Source organism: Dipodomys merriami, unplaced genomic scaffold, assembly GCF_024711535.1.
Source record: "Dipodomys merriami isolate MVZ:Mamm:240054 unplaced genomic scaffold, mDipMer1.0.p SCAF_68, whole genome shotgun sequence".
Taxonomy (NCBI): Eukaryota; Metazoa; Chordata; class Mammalia; order Rodentia; family Heteromyidae; genus Dipodomys; species Dipodomys merriami.
Genome location: NW_027206268.1, coordinates 6029090 through 6048895, shown reverse-complemented (window position 1 = coordinate 6048895; position 19806 = coordinate 6029090). Strand labels below are relative to the sequence as shown.

The 19806-nt window shown below is 46.9% G+C and overlaps 1 protein-coding gene and 1 long non-coding RNA gene across 3 annotated transcripts in view; one reads left to right on the top strand and one right to left on the bottom strand.

Annotated features, from left to right (window-relative positions):
- The window catches only part of Slc9a9 (solute carrier family 9 member A9), a 279904-nt gene that overhangs the window by 81661 nt on the left and 178437 nt on the right, over positions 1-19806 (top strand). The window contains exon 6 of one of the 2 annotated variants that reach the window (XM_070005580.1): positions 1949-2054. The exons of the other annotated variant lie outside the window; for it this stretch is intronic. Within the exon in view, the coding sequence (XP_069861681.1) occupies positions 1949-2054 (106 nt within the window). The remainder of the gene's footprint in view (positions 1-1948; positions 2055-19806) is intronic. 2 annotated transcript variants of the gene reach the window in all.
- Positions 3357-7538, bottom strand: LOC138815904 (uncharacterized). Its single transcript, XR_011368523.1, has 3 exons — positions 7457-7538; positions 6825-6999; positions 3357-3503 (listed from the first exon to the last, which is right to left on the bottom strand). It is a non-coding gene; the product is annotated as an uncharacterized lncRNA (long non-coding RNA).

Here is a 19806-nt window from a genome sequence, read left to right as displayed (position 1 = left end):
GGAAGACAGGTGATTTCCACATCTGTTCCCACACGCCAGCTGCTGTGCTGCTGCCCGACCGGCGGTCTGTGGGACACGCCGCTGGTTATGGAGATGCGTGTAACAGGTGCAGGGCATGGTGGATTTGATCTCAGCATCTCCCTGGGTGTATCTCAGGAACCCCACCCCCACCCCCGAGTTTCCCCGGGCCGTACTTGGAAGCCATTATCCTGGGCCTTAGAGCCAGTTTGCCCCAAGAACCTTGAAGGGGAGCCCCACGACTTCTCTGCTACCCATTCGGCACCAGTCTCCCACTCACCCTGCGGCGTCTTGGCGTGGAGCCATGCTGGATGCTTTGGGTTAAGGTCTCCTGTCGAATGACCTCATCATGAAGAAGGTCCAGTCATGGTTCCCTTCCTTGGACCTCATTCGGAAAGCCTAGGCTCTCTAGCTGTGTTTCTTGGATTACAGCCAGCAGAGGGTGACTGGCAAAAAATCTCATCCGCGCACAGATTCCTCCCTAAGACAGTCGGACTCGGAAGGATGCCGGAATTCCAGCCCGGACCTGGAGGGACAATGTGGCTGCTGCAGCAACTTTCCCAGAGCTCTCCAGTGATTCCGTGGCATTTCTCACCCACTTGATAACCACGCTCCTCCTGGGCTGTTCTCAAAGAAGGTGTGTGTGTGTGTGCGTGTGTGTGTGTGTGTGTGTGTGTGTGTGTGTGTGTGTGTGTGTGTGTGTGTGTGTGTGTGTGTGTGTGGTGTGCCCTGCTAGTGCGCTAATTCGCTGTGTGGTGTTGTTCCAAGTCCCCAGCTCAGCAGTGGAGTGGGTGGCCAACTCCCTGACTCACCATATTCCAGCTACCAAAGGTCCCCGCCCCCCCGAGGGACACACAGCCCGGCTTTGTGTCCAGGCTGGAATGTGCAGAACCATCCGCTGCCCACGGCGTGTGGGATGTCATTTGGGAACCGAGTTCAGTGTCCTTTGTTCCAAAGGCATTGTGGGAATGCAGGAGCTCTTCCTGCAAAGGCTCCCCACCAGCCCTGGCGAGCCGCAGCGCCCGTGCTCAGACATCGTTCCTGAGGAAGCGGGGAAAGGGTCCCGGGCCTGGGGCTCCCAGGCAGGAGCCTCGTGGTCATTTTCAGCTACAGAAATGAAAGTCAACGCGGGTGCTGTAGCAATAGGAGGGCTTTGGGGTTTGGTTTGGTTGGTTTGACTGGAAAATAACTTTGCTTCTATTCCACGCGGGTCAAGCTACACCCCCTCCCCCAAATCCGTTAACTTAAACCCCAGTTGAAACCGTTTTCCTCTGGCTAGAGGTAGGGTCTTGACACCCCCAAGGAGAAAGAGATTAGCAGATGCGCTGACCACTCCCTCCCAACACCCCCTAATGGATGCTGACAGCTGTACAAGCTGAGAGACCGTCTTACAGCTGCTAAACACTGGCAGGATTCTAGGCCTGGTTCAACCATGGGATTTAGTCGATTGTTGTACATGATCACGATTATTCTTATCTATCTATCTTGCTTTCAACGATGGTTTTTGTTTTTAGATCCCCAACGTACGTTCTGTTCAAAAAAGACATTCGTTCTGTTCCGTTTCTTTTTCACAGGTGTACTGTAAAGGTGTGCATCACCTTTACAATAAAACTTTTTAAGTATTTAAGAAAAACAAGCTGGGCGTTGGTGGCTCACGCCTGTCATCCTAGCTACTCAGGAGGCTGAGATCTGAGGATCACGGTTCAAAAGCCAGCCAGGGCAGAAAAATCCAGGAGACTCTGATCTCCAATAAACGACTCAGAAAAAGCCGGCTCAAGCGGGAGAGCGCTAGCCTTGAGCACAAAGAGGCTCAGGGACAGTGCCCTGGCCTTGAGTTCAAGCCCCAGGACTGGCAGAACACAAACGCATACTCAAGGAAAATTCTAGGGCTGTGCCCCACTAACGTGCCACCGCTGTGTCTGTCTTCCAGTGACGGTGCTGGCCATTTTCCATGAGCTGCATGTGGACCCCGACCTGTATACGCTCCTGTTTGGGGAGAGCATGCTCAATGACGCAGTGGCCATCATCCTCACATAGTAAGTACCCGATGCGGCCCACAGCCCCGCACAGCCCCACAGGAGGTCATTCCCCGGAGCCTCCACTACATCCATCCTCCACGTCCTAGACACTCGGGCAATTCTGAGCCCCCGAGGGCTTCCTATCGGAAAAGATCTCCAATAATGAGCACAATTCATTAGGTGCCTAATTTCCAATACTGTTAACGGGCTTCACATTTCCAGCTTATTACAAGACACTGCCCAGAGGGTAACGTATTTTTTTTCCCCTCAGTGCATATAGTTATCTTATTTACTTAAGGTTCTGAAAACACACAGCTGTACCCCCCCAGAAAAAGAAAGAACTCTCTGCATTGCAAATCAATACCACTTAATTTTTCCATCACACAAGTGAATTTCCGGATAATGTACTAGCCGCGTGTCACGTGTCTGTAGTGAGGCTGGCAGCCCGGAGCTGGCACTGGAGGGTCGGGAAGCGTCTTCTTGTATTTCTCAGTGATAATCCAACACCTGGTTGTGACGGATGAGCTGTAAGTCCAATGGGATTTGAGCTGAGAGCTGAGGCCCCTCCCCTTCCCCAGTTGAGGACCGGGTGCTCTCTCCTCAAGTCTCCTTGATACTTAATGCCGCTTTGGTAGCCCTTCGGTGGCTTTCGCCATGTCAGAGGTCCCGTCCTGCTTTCCAACTGAGACCCACATTTGGGGTACCTGTCAGCAGTCCCCAAAGAAAAGTAGCTAGCTGATAACTAGATGTGACTACAAGGATTGTTTCAAATGCCATTGAAAACACGCTTGGTGGAGCAGCAAAGGCTGTTTAAAAGTCGAGTCTCACAGAGGGAGCGTGCGGGCGGGAGGAGATGATGGTACCTGTCCAACCCCAGGGAAGGGCTCCACCCTGCATTAAGATAGATGGATGGACAGGTAGATGGATGGATGGATGGATGGGTAGATAGATAGATAGGATAGATGGATGGATTGACAGACAGAAACAGACAGATAGATAGATAGATAGGATAGATGGATTGATAGACAGACAGACAGACAGACAGACAGACAGACAGACAGACAGACAGACAGACAGACAGACAGATAGATAGATAGATAGATAGGATAGATGGATGGATGGATTGATAGACAGACAGACAGACAGGTAGGTAGATAGATAGATAGATAGATAGATAGATAGATAGATAGATAGATAGATAGATAGATAGATAGATAGATAGATAGATAGATAGATAGATAGATAGATATGATGGATGGATGGATTTGTCTTTCTGGACAAGCTGTTTGGGAGGAGACTATGTGTACCTGACGTGTTCAGGAAAAGGACAAACGCAAAGCTCCCTCGCGTCTTCTCTCTCTCCGCCCCTCTTCTGTGCCTGCGGCGTTTTAGGCTCAGTTAGTGAGGTGTGGGAATGTGGCTCCACGGCAGAGCCCGTGGAGGAGGCCCTGGCGTCAGCCCTCGGCACTGGAAAAGAAAAGGACGGCCACAAAGCCGCTCTCGTAGCGTGAAAAATTAGACTGCGCACATTCAGATGCGCATTGTGCCAACCCCCCCCCCCCCCCCGCGAGGCAGGCGTGAAACCACGAAGGCAAGAAGCCCTCTTCTCTGCACGTTTCTTTCCCCACCAGGCCTCCGTGCTATGATAACATTTAATTTGTCCACGGGACATAGTTAAAAGGGAGCACAGTTAAATAGAACAATTACAAATGCACGCCGTGCTTTCTCCCCTCACTCAGCTCCCAGTGATGAGCCCCGTCTTCCAGCCCCGTCCAGGGCAGGAAACACCTTCCTTCTCTTGGAAGCAGTCAGCTGAGACAGGGGAAGGCAGCCTCGTTGCTCAGCTAGCCTTGCTGTGATAAAGGAAGCGTCGATTGTGCGCAGAAACAAAGCACCATCGTCCTAGATGACAGCGATTTGTTTGTTTTAGTGTGATGCTTCCGTGCATGAGTGTAATGGGCTCTCATATCTCCTCCCCTGCATTATTCTGTCTTGTCCCCCACTCATCCTGGTTGTTTAAGATATGTGACAAATTCGTTCTGAGCGATGAGTAAAGCGAGAGAGTTAGAAAGGTTCTGCATCTCTCTATCCACATAGTCTAGGCGATAGAAATATACTTGTTATAATTTATATCTGTATCTTTAATTCTACTTATGCAGATCTCTCTGGTTTCATTACAATGACTAAAGATAGAGCTGCTTTTCATGAAGCATTCCTCCATAAAGATGGCACTTTATGAACCAAAGAATATAGAGAGTAACCACTCTCCCCCCCCCATTAGGATTGAACCACTTAGTTAAGACATACTTACTGACAGAAGATGATAAGAAATAGAGGTTAGAGGATATTACTGATAGTTAAAAAGTACTTACCACCAAAATTGATATTATTATTCATGTCAAATAGAAGTGAGGAGAGGAAAAGGAAGGAATACGTTAACTAAAATTCTACAGCTCTCATATAAATGCTGGGGCTCATAAATGAAGAAATGGAGGCAAGTATGTATTATGAAGAGTAATAGGGAAACTACCAGGATAAATAAACACTATAGATGTGTAAAATCAGAGGGTGGTTTGCAGAAGGACACATTTGGGCAAAGGAGACAATTTAGTTCTTTATGTTATATCCTTCTGAATGTTTTAGTGCATTTGCATCGCACAGATTTAAATATTCTTCAGATGATCAAGCTATTAAAAACAGAACAGATAAAAGAAAGCATACTTGGTAACAATTGAGTCAAGCCAGTCTAGCAGGTAAAAGCACTACAGAAAGTTAAGTGGAAAATGGCAGTAAACTAAGAGCATGTCAATACACAAGCTGATAGGGTAATTGTCTGTGTGATATGTACCTATAATAATATACATAAGGAGCTGTAAATCTCCATACGTCACATTTATTAGTTGTGTGACCTTGGTTACGTTCTCAACCTCTTACTATTTCCACTGTCTCAGGTGGAAAACAAGAGTTGTAGTACTAGCTCCTGCATTGGACAGGATTCCACGTGATGAAACACTGCGTCCAGCACCTGGCTCATAGCACTGACTACATTGCTCAGTTTTAACTTGCTGCTACTCCGGTCAGCAAAGATCAGTAACAAAAGTATGGCAGGAAATGGGCAAAGGATATGAATAGACAATAAAAGGATGTCCAATAATGCCACTATGTTTGATCAACTTCACTAATAATGAAAGAAACACTGGAGTACTTCCTTACCTAGCAAATCTTTCAAACTCAAAACACAATCAGACTCCCAGTGAGTGGACATTTGGGAAGTAAGAGCCCCTTATGTCTTACCGGCTAAAGAGAAAAATGCTGAAACATTTACAAAGGGACTTTCGCAATAGTTACTAAGAGTTATGATGCTTGGATTAGATCTAGCAGTCATACCTTGAGAAATTGATCCTGAGAAGAAACTAAGGGCATGGGTAATAATTATGATGACATTTTACCTGAAAATGTGGTCACTGGTTAGAGCAAGAAGTTGTGTGGCAGGGCCTGGTGGGTATCATGTACCTTTGATGTTCCGGGACTCTAGCCAGTCCTCCAGCAGCTAAGATAAAATGCGTTGCCATAAAAGATGTCTGTGATGTATGCTTACCCAGCATAGTACATAATATTCATACTTAATAAATAGTAATCACTGTATTTGGCAAATAGTAGTAGAAAATTTTACACATAGTAAGACCTAGTTTCATTAAAATCACTGCCAAATGTTTCTGGGTATCAAATTATGCCATCATCTGTTGATACATATTACATTTGATATAATTAGATGGATTAGAATAGTCTTATGTAGATATTAAATTGAATAGTGAATCTATAGATCTGTTGGGTTACCTACACACAAATTACTCATATAGCATACATAATATAGACCATTTGCACATAAATATTATGCACATGAATTCAAGATGATTGTGGTGTTTGGTGATATTTTTTATATTCTCTTTTGGTTTATATATAAGTCGGGGGAATAGAATAAACTCCTCATGACTAACGATGATTCTAAGGACACCATTCATGTAGTTAGTAACTGCCAATTTGCATGAAATGAAGATTCCCCAGGATCGGAAGTCTGAATTTGTTTCCTACCAGTAGAAGAGCAGAAAGAAGGCTTTGGGCTCTGTTGGGTCATTTATCTGCAAAACAGAAATACTGCCAAGTCTCATTCTGAAATGTCTTCTTGGAAAATAATTCCATAGAGAACAACAGCCTAGATTTCCTTAGAGATAAAATAAGTGCCTCATTAAACAGCTGGCTCTTAGAGGACAATAAATACATCCGAGGTACCTCCAAGTCCTGGCTAAGCCCGTGTGTGTATGAGGAGGAGACTCGGTGCAGTTGGTTAAAGGAGACGGAGCTGTGGGCGTCCATTCTCTCTTTAAAGGAGAGCTTCAGGCCTCTCCAATGTTCTCACAAGCAAATGTCAGCTCAAGTGTGGTGCCAGAGATGGCTTCGCACTTACATGGAGCGGTATTTTGAAAGGCCACGTTTCTTATAGCCCCACCCCCGCCCCCTTCTTCAGGGAAATTTAGCATGAAAGCAAACAGGATGACTAGAAGAGTTGAACAACCAGGAAACTAACAGGAACCCAGAGGTATTATGGAAACAGAGGGGACACCTCTAGGTGCTGGGCATCGGGGTGGGAGCAGGTGACGTGGATTGAGCGCGTACCATCGTCATCCGAGCTCCATAGGCAAACAATAGATATAAGCAGGTTTCATATGCGCAACAAAACCTTGCAACCCTCTGGGAAGGGAGGATGGCTTTTGCTCCTTCTTCACTTACGTTTGTTGGCTGTGACTCCAGCATCACCTCCCAAGCTCTTAGTGACAAGGACTTGACATGATCCCATGACATCATCCATCCCAGCGTCTCTCCGGTTCCATCTGACGCTCACCTGTGCTTCTCCCGCACTCGGCCCCATGGCTGAGAGCTCACCCTTGCTTATGTCGAGTCGTGCCTATCAAAAATAAATAAAAATACAAAGAAGTGAATCAATAACAAGCATCTGTGAGGGAATTCCGTTCTTTCTCCTGCTAAAGTCGTCTCTAAGAAGACTGCACGCTTCCTGAAGGCAAGTTTAGACTTTTCTCCATCTCCCACAACACACAGCTAGTGATCTGGAAGATTCTCCAAGGATGACGGCATGAATTAATCATGTCTTTGTCCAATTCAGACATCTCACCAACCTGTCCTTAAAACCTGTGCCAAGGATCCCCGCTTCGTCTCTCACAACGATGTGAAAAGCCCTGTTAGCTCGCCTTGTTAGCTGTTTCTCTCCCCAGCCAACACTGGCTGTAAACACAGACACGATTCCAAGGTGTCCCTTTGGGGACAGGAGAAGCCGAAACTGCTCTCGCAGACAGAAAGAATGGTACTTCCAGGGCATCTGTCTAATTTAAAAACAAGTTTCTTACATCTCGGCACATCTTTGTGAAGGTCCTTCCCTTTGATATTTTCCCAGGAAGCTGATAATCAGCAGGAAACTCGTTTGTTTTGATGCCTGTCTAGTTGCTGGTGTGAGACATAATTAAAAGAAAAGTGAGTTCTGGTTCTTTTCACTTCGGGAGGACTTACCCAGGCAATGGATTCTTCCATGCTGATTTCACCTCTTAGACGCCAGGTGGCGTCACTTGGCAGGAATGGGAAATCCAGCCTGGGCCGGGCAGACACTCAGCTAGGAGGTAGACATGGCTCTCCACACCCCTGTCTGCTGCTGGTATCTTTTTTTTGCTTGTTTGTCTGCTCCTTCTTCATCCCTAGTTCCTGTTTCCAGACTACGGCTCTGGCATCCATTCCACAATCCTCCTCCCCCCCCCCCACCTCCCCCGCCACCTCCCCAAGCTCTGCAGGATTCATCCTGCAGCTCTATCCACCCCATACCCCATGTCAGACTCCATGTGACATTCCCTCACGGCTTCTCTGGCATTCAGCATCACAACTGACTGCTTGGCTTGCCTGTGTCAAGCCAGACAGGACAGCCTGACTTACCAAACGTAAATAAATACAATTAATCCATGTGGGTTAATCTCAGGGCCGTTGTACGTGGATAGGTGTGTAAGTTAGTGTAAGCAAAGGAATTCATTTGTATAACAAGTTGGCCTGACTCTGGATACCCTAAATGAGATGATTCCAATATGGCGGTCCATATTGGACTGAGGGCCTAGTTTTTCTTTCTCTCTGTGCCTGAATTCTCTCTATTGACCTCACTTTTCCTAGGACTGGTAGATGGCTTATTCTGTGAAGTAGGAGAAAGCAGCCAATGGTATTTCTAGACACATCATTTTTTTTTTTTTTTTGCTCAAAATAGCAGCCATTCTCCCAATATCTGCATATTGGTCACAAGGAGTCTGCTTGACACTGCTTTTACCAGGAGTTACCCCACACGAATCACATAGTACTCTACAGGTATTAAGCATGGAGATTGGTCAGGCCTAAGTCATATCCCCATCCCTGTGGCCAACAGCATGTAGTCTCTTTTCAGGAGAAAGCAGTAGGCAGACAAGCATGACAGGCACTTAAAACAGTTGCTATTATGTTTCATGATCATATAGGTTCAGAGATTTTGGAGCTGGAATCCCATTTCTACGTGGAAATAAGAATCCTGTCTTGTACTCATGATAATACAACTCAAGCAAAGTCCCTTGACTTTAGCCTGGAGTTTCAAAGTGCTTTTTTAGTCACATAGACTTTCTGCCAGCCCTAACCCATCTATCTAGAATTCAATGAATCAAAACTCCTGGCCTGGACAGTCATCTCCGCGAAGGAAATGCAAGCTCATAAATTAACTTAAGTGACCCAGACAATTGAAATGACTTTCCAAGACACAGCCCCACTCCTACTCCAGACACACCCACGTAGTTCCAAAGTGATCGCTTCACACCCAGGCACATGAAAATCCCACAGGAAAAATCAAACAATCCTTCCTGAAAATGAGCTCACAAAAAGAGGAAAAGGCCACCAAAGGAAATACCTCCAGCGTGAAGGAAAGGCAAGATAAGCAAAAGGACATCAGAGGAACTAGTACCTCAAAGAACCCAACTAACAGTTACAACAGCAGCTGAGAAAGATTATAAGTCTAGTACAAGTATCAGAAGAGGCGAATGAAGAAGTGGAGAAAATTAGACTCAAAACCATAGGGAAAAAAGAGCTTTCAAAAATGAGAATATTGACATTAAGAATCTAAATGGGCAACGTGCATGTCACAGTATAAAGCAACCAGCAAAACAGAAGAGGAAGTTAGCAAATTACCAAATGCAGCTCAGGTAATTTTATACATATATATATGTATGTATATATATATATATATATATATATATATATGAGAGATACCAGTTCAGAGATACAAGTGATCACATGGAAAATATCCAAAACACATCCATTGAAATTTGAAAGAGAGAAAATTCCAAAAAACTTGGTGATCAAGATATATTGCATTCATAAACTGCTTTGTTAAATGATAACTCCTTTGTATAGCTACTTGAAAATAATAATAAGTTAAAAAAAATTAGGTCATGGCAAAATTTGAAGAGATGATGGATGATAATTTTACAGAATTAAAAATTCAAATCAAAATATCACATTGTGTCCAAAGCTAACTGGAACAAAACTAATCCACGTTGAAGTGAATTGTCATTTTAGAACTTTTTTTAAAAATAGTTTTCACATTAAAGAGGTTCTTGATAAGACAGTGACTCGTGAATCGGCTGAGGATTTACCCATGGGGTATAGGTAGAAAACAGTTATAAGATGTTTGAGACAGCAAGACACAGGAAATGAATCTACTACAGCGAAATGTGAGTGTATCAAAGACAAAGGGGAAATCTTCAAAGCAACCAGAGACACCAGGCAAGTGCCTTCGAACAAAGGCTACTTGGTTTGGATAAAAACAGTTTTCTCCTCAGCCATAATAGTAGCCGGCGGACAGAGAATTGTATGTTGGAAGAAGATAACTAATAGTCCAGCTCTAAATTCAGCTAAAGTATCATTTTCAAATCAGAATGAAATGCATTTCAGGTAGGCAAGTTGATCACTCATAAATCATCCGTGATAGGTCTTTCCTGGGTTAGAATTAAGTTTAAGCAGGGAACTGATCTCAGAAAGAAGTGAGAAGGCAAATGATGTTCAAGAAATTGGGAGAAACATTTGTAAATGTTCTATGGAATGATGCCGATCAATGGGGGCGTGTGTGTCGGTGGGATCAATGATTTGCAATCCACAGCAGTACCAAAAAGCGGGCAGACACGGAGACCGTGGCTGGAATGTGGACAAAGTGAAGGAAGAGCAAAAGACGTCAGTGTTTGTCAAAATGCGGCAAAAGGGTGTGGGGGCAGAGAGTCCTTTTCATTTTGTACAGAGTTGATGCAATCAGAGCCATGAAAACATTGGCATTCTTTCTCTTTTTTTTTGGCAATCATGGATCTTGAACTCTGGGCCTGGGCGCTGTCCCTCAGCTCTTCAGCTCAAGGCCGGCGCTCTACCACTTGAGCCACAGCGCCACTTCCAGTTTTCTAGTGGTTTATTGGAGATAAGAGTCTCACGGACTTTCCTACCCAGGGCTGGCTTTGAACCGAGATCCTCAGATCTCAGCCTCCTCAGTAGCTAGGATGACAGGCGTGAGCCACCGGTGATGTTGGCAGTCTTTAACAGCTTCAGATGCCTTTGTGTTCACAGATCGGCGCAGGCTTCTGGGTTTCCCTTTGTCCCCATTTCTCTTGCCTTTTCCTTGATACCTCGAGTTCTTTTTTGGAAGTGAGATCCGCATTAGGACCTATTTCCATCCAGCTCATTTACCTCCGTGGGTGTGAGGCAGAGGACTCACACGGCACTTCCGTTATTCCTGGGAGCTGATTGTTATAGACAACCAAACCAGCTTCAAGAGTTGAAAGAGATAGCTCTGGTGTCTACTGCACACCATACTGTCAAAGGAGTCCCTTCTTGATTTGGCCTCCTGGTTTGGAGTCCTATGTATCTCAGTTGGAGAGCTCCAGGATGGGGTCTGATTTGAACCCAGAACAACTCCTGAGCGTGTGTGCTTAGTACAACGGGGAACAGAGATGGAATCTGGGCGCACTAAGAAATCACTGGTCCAGAGGTTGCAATGTCGTCTATTTCCTTCCTAGAGCCGACTCACCAGGAGGCTGGGTCGTACTCGGCATGCACTTTACTAATTCAGCACAGGAAATCACTGTCAATAAGATTTAAAGGCCCCCAAAGATCACAGGACAAGAGCAACCTCTTCCTGGAGCAGGTCTGCCTCTGAGGATGAAAGGTAGACCCACATGCTGGATGTTTATCTGCATCCATCACGGAAAAGGTGTGGGGTTTGTTGTTGTTGTTATTTTCCAATGGAGGGGGGGACTTGAAATGTGGAAGTGTTGGTCAGCTACCACCCAGATCTACACCAACATGGAAACGCACATCATAAACGCATCAGACCCGAGCCGGGGAAGGGCAGAGCAAATGGTTTCTTTTCCTCCATTGATGGATGGAATCCTGCTGACCGGTCTTGCGTGTTTGTCACGACCCATGGCATTGGTTCCTAGGTAGTGTCCTTTAGTATCCAATAAGGGGGACTGGTGGCATTTTCCCCTTGTTTACTGCGCCGGGACCAGTGGCGAGACCCCTAAGCTGGTACCAGGCTCACAGCAATGCATCAGGGATGCCCAGGAGAAGGAAGGAATCACTCCTTTGGCCCCTTGGGAAGGAAGAGTTCTCAGACTTGATCGATTTGCCTTGAGCCGCTGAGCTACAACACCGGACGCTACATTTTCAGCGGGAGGTGGAAGAGCGTTTTGTCCAGAGTTTCGGGAGCTCTGGACGAAGCCTTCCTCACCGTGCGGCATGTTTTACTTCTGATTCACTGAAGCCTGACTTTGGGGGGCAGTGGGGGGAGAATACCTTTTATGTAAAAAGGTTCATTCTGCATTCTTTCCTAAGGGGGTAGATAAAAGATAGCAGAGACCAAGAGGCCAAATCAATAGGCAGTCACGCATTCTAGTCCAAACTGGAAGGCCTCTGTTGGCGGGGAGAACATGGTCTGTTTGTGTGACTCGGGCTTGGTAATGAATGGACAGGATAGGTTTCCTGCAGGTTTTATGTAGGTACTGCCTTTCTAGGGTTTGTAATGCTTGAGGAGCAGGTGGAAACTTCCAGAAGGAGCAGCTGTTGGGGGCAGTAGAAGGGAGACTGAAGGCCCGTTTTTCAGAGCCTGACTTCCAGCCCTGACACCCGCTGGCTCAGCCACTGCGTGGTAAAGGAACTGTCTTGGCATACCCAGATCCCGTGCGAAGAGCTTTAAAAATATGGCTTGTTTATGAGAAAGGCATTGGGAGCCCTAATCCATTTCCCTGTCCCGAGAGTTTTCAAATATATCATTTTTTTCCCCCTCATTGCCAGAAATGACAGGCAATGTTGAAAGGAAAAAAGAAAAAACAATCCTTGGCCATCGCTCTGTTCTCCACGTGCTAGCAGCAACGTTCCTCCGTTCGGAAGGGAGGGCTGCCGGGGAATCCTCCCGTGAAGGACCCACAGGCCATCCACACACCCGCTTCTGGTGTTTGAGATTCTGGGACGGTACAGTTACCGAGCTTTCGTCTGGTTTCAATTGCGTCCTGCTAGAGCATTATGCTGTGGTTCACCCGAGTTCTCCAGAAGTGCTGAATTCAAATAAGCCTACCCCAAATGGCTTATTTTGATTTCCCCAACAGGATCGTGAAGGGGTCAGATTTGATCCGCCGTCGTGAACGTGATCGTATCGGATTTAGGCCGGGCGTTCAAACCCTGCCCTCTTCTGTGTTTGTAGGTTGATCCTATTTCATCTTTATACCCACATGAACGGGACAGCATGTCTCTTGGCATTTCGCTCTCTCTCCTGCTCTGCCTTCATCTCTAAGGCAGAGAGTATATTACTGTTTTACTCCCGTCATAACAATGATTTAAGGAATAAATGCCTTTTAATGCCTAATAGAAGCTTTAAGTTCAATTTACCACTTCTATCTGCTCAGCTGTAGCTGGCAGAGTAGTTGGCACTGTATTGTTAGTAGGACTCCAGCTACAAATGAATGAATGAATGGGTACTTAACGAGGACCCAGAGGTAGAGGCCTGCAAAAGGCTTCTGCAAGCATAAGGTGTTTATGTGACCGTGAAGCTTTATTTTAACTGATGAGGGTAAAACCCTAGGAATGACATATGAGTCTCTGTTTGCCAGAATCGTTGATTGAAAATTGAAAATCATTGACCAACCCACCCATTGTGTGACTGGTTAGTGTGAGGATTAAACCAGCTGCTCTCCAACCAAATCCACCCAACCCGTCCTCCTCCAGCCCGGAGACCCTTCTCAGATCTGTGCTGGGGTTTGGGGAACAGTTACATCAACACCCCACCACGTGAAAACAGAGGAGCAAGGCAGCCCCGTGCGAGCTACCTTATTGCCCAACCTGTGGCTTTCCAGTGGAAGTTTCGGGCAGTATCAAGCCAAACCTCCAATTTTCCATGTTTACCTGAACTTCCAAATTCCTAGCCCTATAAAAATCAACAGTGGGGTATGGAGCCACAGGTACCACCAACTTGTCTCAGGAAAATAAATTTTTGCCCCAAATCAGACATTACTGCCAGGGAGGGAAATTGTGAGCGCTTTTGGGAGCCAGTTAGATCATGTGCATCTAGAAAGGCCCAGGACAGAAAACACCCCCACCCCCAGCTTGAACAGAAGACACAGCCCCCCACCAAAAGTACTCCATTCACATGTTAAACGTAACGATGCGTCTAGAATGATTTCCAGTAGAGTGGGCACCAGGTCACCCGCCCAGATTTGGCCCTTTCAGGGGAAGGCCAGGGAGCATTGAGCGGCGGGAAGTGCTTTCCTCCACCGGTGTTCTAGCTCCCTTCCTTCCGACCCTGCTAGTTATATTCAGGAGCAGTCAGTGTTCAGTTGGGTCTTCCCACTGTTGGCTGGTGAGTTTTTTGCTTTTTGTCATTCTGGGACTTGAACTCAGGGCCTGGGTTCCTTCCCTGGGCTCTTTGGCTCAAGGCGAGCGCTCTACCACTTTGAGCCACAGAGCCACTTCCGGTTTTCTGGTGGTTCGTTGGAAATAAGAGTCTCATGGACTTTCCTGCCCAGGCTGGCTTTGAACCATGATCCTCAGATCTCAGCCTCCTGAGTAGCTGGGATTCCAGCTGATGCCCACAAGGACACAGTTCTGACTCTAGTCATCCTCTCCGGTGAACAAGTTTGTTACTATTTTCAAAACTGCATTAAAGTTTTTGACCCAAATGCGGGGATTATTTTTAATCCCTACTCAATTTTGTGTGGATTTATGCAAGGTATTTGGCTTCTCGACAGAAACTTGTGGACTAATAATATTAGAGAGAAGTTAGAGTTCGATGTAGGCAAAATTAAATAGCTGAGTATTGATTTGTATAGCAATTAAATCTAGTATTTCCAGTAGCTTGGCAGAGAGCTCCGTGTAAGGACTTATTCTGCTTAATATTTTTTTATTACTGATTGAGTTGCCAAATCTGCAACTGATACGAATTTGAATAAAATCTCAAGATGCCCAAAAGACAGTAATAGACTGGAGAAATTATCTAATATTGGCATTAAAGGTTATTTATTATCCTGATATAATCATCCTGACACACATTTTTAGACTATTAACTGATTAGTCATCCTAGATAAGAGCATTAAAGAAATATTCTTTAAGCAAAGTCTGTAATCTTCACACACACACACACACACACACACACACACACACACACACACACACACACAACACTGGAATATAAATTCATTTTTAATTTCTTTAAATAAAAAGCTACATAAATCAGAATTCCATTTTCCTCTGAAATTTTCACTCAACCTAGAGCCTGAGAGCCATTTTCCACCACGGATTACATTGTCATTAATAAATAGATTTTGCCTCATAAACTCTCACAGATAGCAGTAAGACCGACGCCATGGACCCTGGGTTAGTTTCTGTAGTAAGAGGAATAGCCCGGGCTGCAAGACCACTTCCTCACTCGAAGGAGACTGATGATGTTCCCAGCAAAGAGAAGGTACTGAGGGCGTATACTTGTGATTATTCTGGAACATTCTAGGTAATACAGTGGTGGAATTCATCCACTTCTTCACTCTTTGGCTACATAGAGAGTATCTCTGCTAAATGGGACATCATAAATCAATATTGATTGTTTGGGGTTATTTTCTAAGTTGTTTTGATTTCCCCCCCCCCTTTATACATACATACACACACACACACACACACACACACACACACACACACACACACACACACACACACTTAAGTTGATGGTTTCAGGGCGTTATTTAAATGAGTCTAAAGTCTCTCAAGAGAGTCTATGTAACTTCTTACCAACTGATGAATGACCCAAAGAAAATTATTGTAAAAGGACAACAAAAGTTTGACTCTCTTCCTTCCTTCCTTTGTTTCTTCCTCTCATTCTCTCCTTCCCTCCCTCTTCCTCTCCCTCTCTCAGCAGGGAGGGACCCCAACCTACCAGGGTGCAAACCTCACCCTGGGCCCTGCCCAAGAATCCTGGATGGGCGACTCGGCCTCCCTGAACGTCAGAGCACAGCGTGTGACTGTTGGAAATGCGTCCCGAGATAGGGGTGGGTTATCTGGTCTCTTCTGCTGGTGTGGTCAGAGCTGGCCCAGGCCCTGGGAAAGGAAAAACAAAAACGAAAACCACGCTTAGAAGCGTTTCCACTCCGTTCTTCCCCAAAGAGCTGGCCCTGTAGGTGGTCCTCTGGGGTCAGCTGGAAGGTAGGGGGGAGATTAAGAAGGACTTCTTTATCCTCTTACCCAAAGCTATTGTCCTGGTAAGATGAGGATTTGCCAGCCTTCCCTTCGGATTGACACCGCCTGACACCACGAGATGAATTTTTATCTAGGGCATTTGCAGAGCATTGTACACACGCATTGAACCAAATGGAAGCTTCTGGGGAGATGTTAATACTTGGCTGCTATGTATGGGGAAATGTGCGTGCATTATGTAGAAAATGCAAATTGGGGGTGGCTGAATTTAAAAATCCCATTTGTACCCCACTGAAGTATAATACTTCAGGTTTACATTGAGTCCAGCTTGCTTTCCAGATATGAGCTGCTGTTTGGAAATAGATATTCTTCCTCTCTCTTCCCCTACCCCCATACACATACAACCTTACCTTGCTTAGAGTATGACAAGTTCTCTCCGCCACTGGGCACTGTCTTGGTCCCTTGCTACACACACACAAACACACACACACACACACACACACACACAAATGGCAGCTTTGATGAGGACAGCATTTCTTGGTTTATTTGTTACCTCCTTGCTTCTCCTGGGGCCTTCTAGGCTCTCCCTGTTAGACATTCCCCAACGCCTCTCGATAATCACCACAAGACAGAGGGCTTAGAAAATTGCCTGTGCATTCCCCTGAATGAGTCGGGTGGACGTTGCTGAGCTGCAGAGGGGAAAAAGCAACAATGACAACACCAATCCCTTCCATTCTGTTCTCAGATTCTTTTCGCTCTCATGATGATGAACTTGATCGGGGGGAGTTGCCATCCATGATCTCCAAAACGTGGGGCCTGGTGGCTTCAAGTCCTTGGATGTGACGCGCTGTGGAAACTGTCATTTCTCCTCTCCTGGGAGAAATGACCGAAAACCTCTGTGCCTTTCATTCTCTATTTGAAAAACACTGGGCCCAAATCTATAGGAAATGCTAGCAACTCGCTGTTTCCCCCTCTGCCCTCAGATAAATGGGATTATCTCTACATTCACCAGAGAAAAAGTAGAATTTCTATTCTGCACGGAGGGGGTGGGGGGGTGATGGGGATATACTGGAAGGTTCTAGAATGTTTCTACCGGACTAAGAAAGGACGCCGTTGCGGGGTATCTCCTGGGACAGGGACAGGCCGGGGTAGCTGCCCCTGGGTCTTAGAGGCCACAATGAATAGAAGAGAGTTCAAGGCTATTTTTGGACCCTGAGGTACGTCACCGTTGTCTACATCTTCCAGAACTTTCCAAGCCCTTTCTCCCTTTCTCCTCCCTGTCACCCTGAGATTCCAAGCCCATCCCAGAAGACCACCCTGGACCCCCTGAACCCCATCTTCTTCTGGACAGTCTCTTCCGAAGACATTCCCTGCCTCTTCCTCCGACTGGGTCCCCCCCAAAGATCTGGGTGTGTAAAACCACCCGGACACTAGCTCCGTCCCCCAGCCTTTCATAGAAGGCCGTAGGCCCTGTGGATCGCGAGGATTCCCGAGTTCCTCACTGCCCACGTTCCTGCCACGCTAGCACCCTGAGATCGGGGTGTAACTCCGGCCCGGCTGCGCGCTCAGACACCAAGCAAATACTTCTTGGAGGCTTTTCTTCCTCCTTCTGCGACTCCACCGCTGCCTGTCCAGCCCTTTCTAGATGCCACTCGACTGGGCTTCAGGGTCCTTTTATGTATGTTGCGCACAACCATGGGAGCCTTGTCAGGTCACGGGGCTCTTCTGGGCCCCAAGCGTGGATCCTGACGTCTCAGGATCGAGCCCCAGCTCCGCAGCAAGGCCGTCATCTGGGCCTCGTAGCGAGGGAGGCAGGCTGGGAGAGGGGGCTGGCGCCTCAGCTCCACCCCGATGCCATGCAGAAAAGCACATTTTCTGTTTTTTCTAAGGAAAAAAAAATGCATAGGCCAGATTTTTTTAATCGATCGTGGGCCTTGAACTCTGGGCCTGGGCACTGTCCCTCAGCTCTTCAGCTCAAGGCGAGCGCTCTACCACTTGAGCCATAGCGCCACTTCCGGTTTTCTGGTGGTTCACTAACTGGAGATCAGAGTCTCACGGACTTTCCTGCCCGGGCTGGCTTTGAACCGGGATCCTCAGATCTCAGCTTCCTGAATAGCTAGATTTTTTTTTTGGTTTTTGTAGATGCTTTCTGCGGAAGTCCCTTTTGCAATCTGTCTCCAGCTGCCGTCATCCAGGGTGGCCACGCTTTTCCCTACACAGGTGGAGATGATACATATTGGGGTTCTGTGGGGAGTACGGGCTCAGTGGCCAGCGCCCCATGTGGCTGCTGCAATCCTAAAGCAGCCCTGCCCGCCTTGGGAAGGAATACGTCCAACAAAATCGTGTTTCTGAAAGAGTTTAGGGGACTGGATTGGGCCCAGGGGCTGCCTCGCGTTTGCCCGTTCTGGCCTAAGCAAGCTAAGAGATCTGAGGCTCCGTGCAATGGCAGAATTCCGTTCCTTTACCTGAAATGCTTTTCCCGGCTCATCCACCTGGCTCCCGTCTAGGCGTCCGTCGAGACCGAACGTAGGAGCAGGGCCTCTCAGGAAAGCCCCGCTGCTGCAAGGTAATCTCCGAGCTCCTATTGCTCCTGGACATTCTCCTCACCCCACCCTTCATCCTCCGTCATTTCTAATCAGACAGTGATCAGCTCTCGGGAGTCTCTAATTCACTGAGCAAAGTAAAACCCGTATCATTAATATCACAGCATCGAACAGCATCAAACACAAGATGGCCCATGGTCATTATTTTTAAAGGATGCCTGATCGTTGTATAAATTCACGGGGCAGAGTGGGATGCTTTGTACACGTGTGTGTGTCGGCGAAATCGAGGGCGATCATCGTATCGGTCGCACCGGACGATTATTTTGCGGGTGAAACATTGAAAATTCCTCTTTTCTAGCCGTTTCGAAGTACGCAGCGCATTATTGCTCATGGTCATCAGCCTCGGTGTACAATAGAACACCAGAACTTATTCTTCCTCTGTACCGAAACCCACCTCTCCCAGCAACTGCTCTCCCTCCCTTCCCCAGCCCTGGGGTCCACTCTTCTACTAGCTGCTCCTAAGATCAACTTTTGTAAGATTCCCAGTCTGAATGAGATCACGTAGCAGGGGGGCTTTTTGTGTCTGGCTTACGTCCTGGAACAGTTACATCCCTGCTGGTATAAATAGCATGCTCCATCTTACTGGCTGAGTAATATTCCACTGTGTACAGAGGCCGTAGTTCCTTCAACCCTCCTTGAGTTGAGTCTGGATCTTGGCTGTCATGAGCAGAGCCTCTGTGAACATGGCCGTGAAGATCTTAGACTGATCTCCTTGGAGAACACCCCCAGAGTGGCGTTGCTGGGTCCTACAGTAGTTCTCTTTCTTAGTATTTATGGCTGTCAACGCCTGCATGAAAACCAACAGCCAACCAGCACGAGAGATCTGCATTCCACAGCTAACAGGTGTGGTGATGCACGCTGAGTGAGCCCCAGTGGTTTGGACGGTTGTTCCTCATGCTAGCCAGCATTATGGAGATGTCACCCCTCTCCCCCGGCCCCCAGGGGGCGCCACATCTGCTCATTGGGAAGGGCAGAGAAGGACGGGAGAGCAGGAATCCACCCCCCACCCCCAACCCGGTCGCCATTGGTACTGGCTAGCTTCACAGGCAGAGCTAGTCCAGAGGTTCATCCCTAGTGGCCTCTTCTCCTCTTCCTGTCGGGATGTAACAGCATCTCTGATTTCTGCAAACTCCCTTTATTTTCCTCGGCCTTCTCGGTTCATGGCATTGCGAGCCAGACTCCTCACAGGTGAGGAGCTCCTGGCGTGTACCAGGCTGTTCTAGCCAGGGACACATGTGGACAATCTTCTTCCCCACTTACTGGGGGAAACAAAGGACCCAAGAACCCTGAACGTGATTGCTTCCTCCGGCGATCATTTTCAGACGCTCACGGCTGTCCATTGAAAAATCAAGTCGCACCGTGTCTGAGAACACACAAAGTACCCCCCC